At 33.7% G+C, this 1,409-nt stretch overlaps 1 protein-coding gene across 1 annotated transcript; it reads left to right on the top strand.

Annotated features, from left to right (window-relative positions):
• Positions 1 to 187: 187 nt before the first annotated feature.
• Tsp_16019 (conserved hypothetical protein) lies at positions 188 to 650 on the top strand (the record flags this gene model as incomplete). Its single annotated transcript, XM_003368794.1, has 2 exons — positions 188 to 308; positions 462 to 650. Coding segments are annotated over 2 exons (310 nt in total), but the record flags the coding sequence as incomplete, so codon positions are not given.
• Positions 651 to 1,409: the final 759 nt, after the last annotated feature.

Raw genomic sequence — 1,409 nt, 5'->3', positions numbered from 1 at the left:
CGCAGAGTTGACAAGGGCAACTAAGCAATCATTCAGCCATGCGCTTGTTAGCTCAGTTAAATTTAAGTTAACTGAGAGGTCTAGTTGCACATTGTAGTCCAGGTTTTAGTCTGCTTCAGCTCAGTATGGTCGTCTTCTTTAAAATCATGGCTAAACTCCAACAACACAACAATACTGCATTTTTCAGCTGCTCCAACAACGTCCAACTAATCAACTCTGTGAAAAGTCCATATCACAGTTGGTTCAAGTCAGGAAGGTCATTTGACGATCAAATCATTCGTCAGCATCAAAAGACATGCCACACAAAGGTAAGCTTTTGTTTTCTTTAACGAGTTTGTTTTGCCATTGGCGTTTTGAGTTTTTATCTACTGACCCCCAAAAATGCCAAAGACAAACGTGTCAATTCGAGGACTGGCCGTGATAATTGTCATAAAATGTCGCCACTTAAATACGACATTTAGATGTCATCATCTATCAGATGTAGGACTTATTTAACAAACTTCTACAGTTTGCTGTTTACTTGTTTTCTTTTTGCTATTTTTTCTATTCTGTGGTGCTATTGTCCAGTCAAACTGGAGAGAGATTCATTTTCATGTCCTGAGAATGAACCAGCTGGGTCATTGGTATTCTCACCTGCGGCCTCTGTGTGAAAAGCAGAGTCGACCTCGATTGCGTTAATTTGTGGTCAGTTTTCAAAAAGCTGACCAACTGTCCATTATCTAGTCATTTCTTTTATCTTTAACCGGCATGTGAGAATATGCCTTGTGAAAGTCAAATGAACAACTAATTTGTGACCATCTTTTCCTTACAAGTATTTCACATCTAATAATTAGCTGTTCATGTCCCAATTATTTAGGGTATTTCAAGATTGAAAATGAAAAATTAGGTTCCATGAAGTCTACTGACATTTTCACACACAGTGACAACATTTTTACTGACTGTTTTAGTTTTTTCCATTTACTTTTTTGAGCTCATTGGTTCCAATTCAAGCTTGATTAAAAACACCCACCTCCCCATTAATAAGAGAAGCATGTGGTTGGTGTCAATTTTTAATTTAGAAAATTTAAAAAACGACAAAACTGTCCGACTTTAACACTATTGGTTTCCAACAAAACTGTTATCATAGGAGCATTGCAAAACATTTTCAAGGACGTTGCACCAGCGTTACTTATTTTTACTGCATTTTCTTTTTTCAAAAATATTTTTAAAATGATTCAATCTGTTGTTTTTGTATAAAAATATTTAAACATATCATATTTGTCTACATTAAGACAACTTTATAATATTATTTTGTTATTATACAAATAATGCTTCATTATTTTTATATTATCATTTTAAATAATTTAATTGTTAATGGTCATTAGATTATATGATAAAGATATTGTCAAATTTTGAAGTTTCATACTCGA

This window comes from Trichinella spiralis (assembly GCF_000181795.1).
Source record: "Trichinella spiralis strain ISS 195 chromosome Unknown Scfld1886, whole genome shotgun sequence".
In the NCBI taxonomy this organism is placed as follows: domain Eukaryota; kingdom Metazoa; phylum Nematoda; class Enoplea; order Trichinellida; family Trichinellidae; genus Trichinella; species Trichinella spiralis.
Note: the sequence above shows the minus strand (reverse complement) of the source record. Positions and strands in the feature narration are given on the sequence as shown.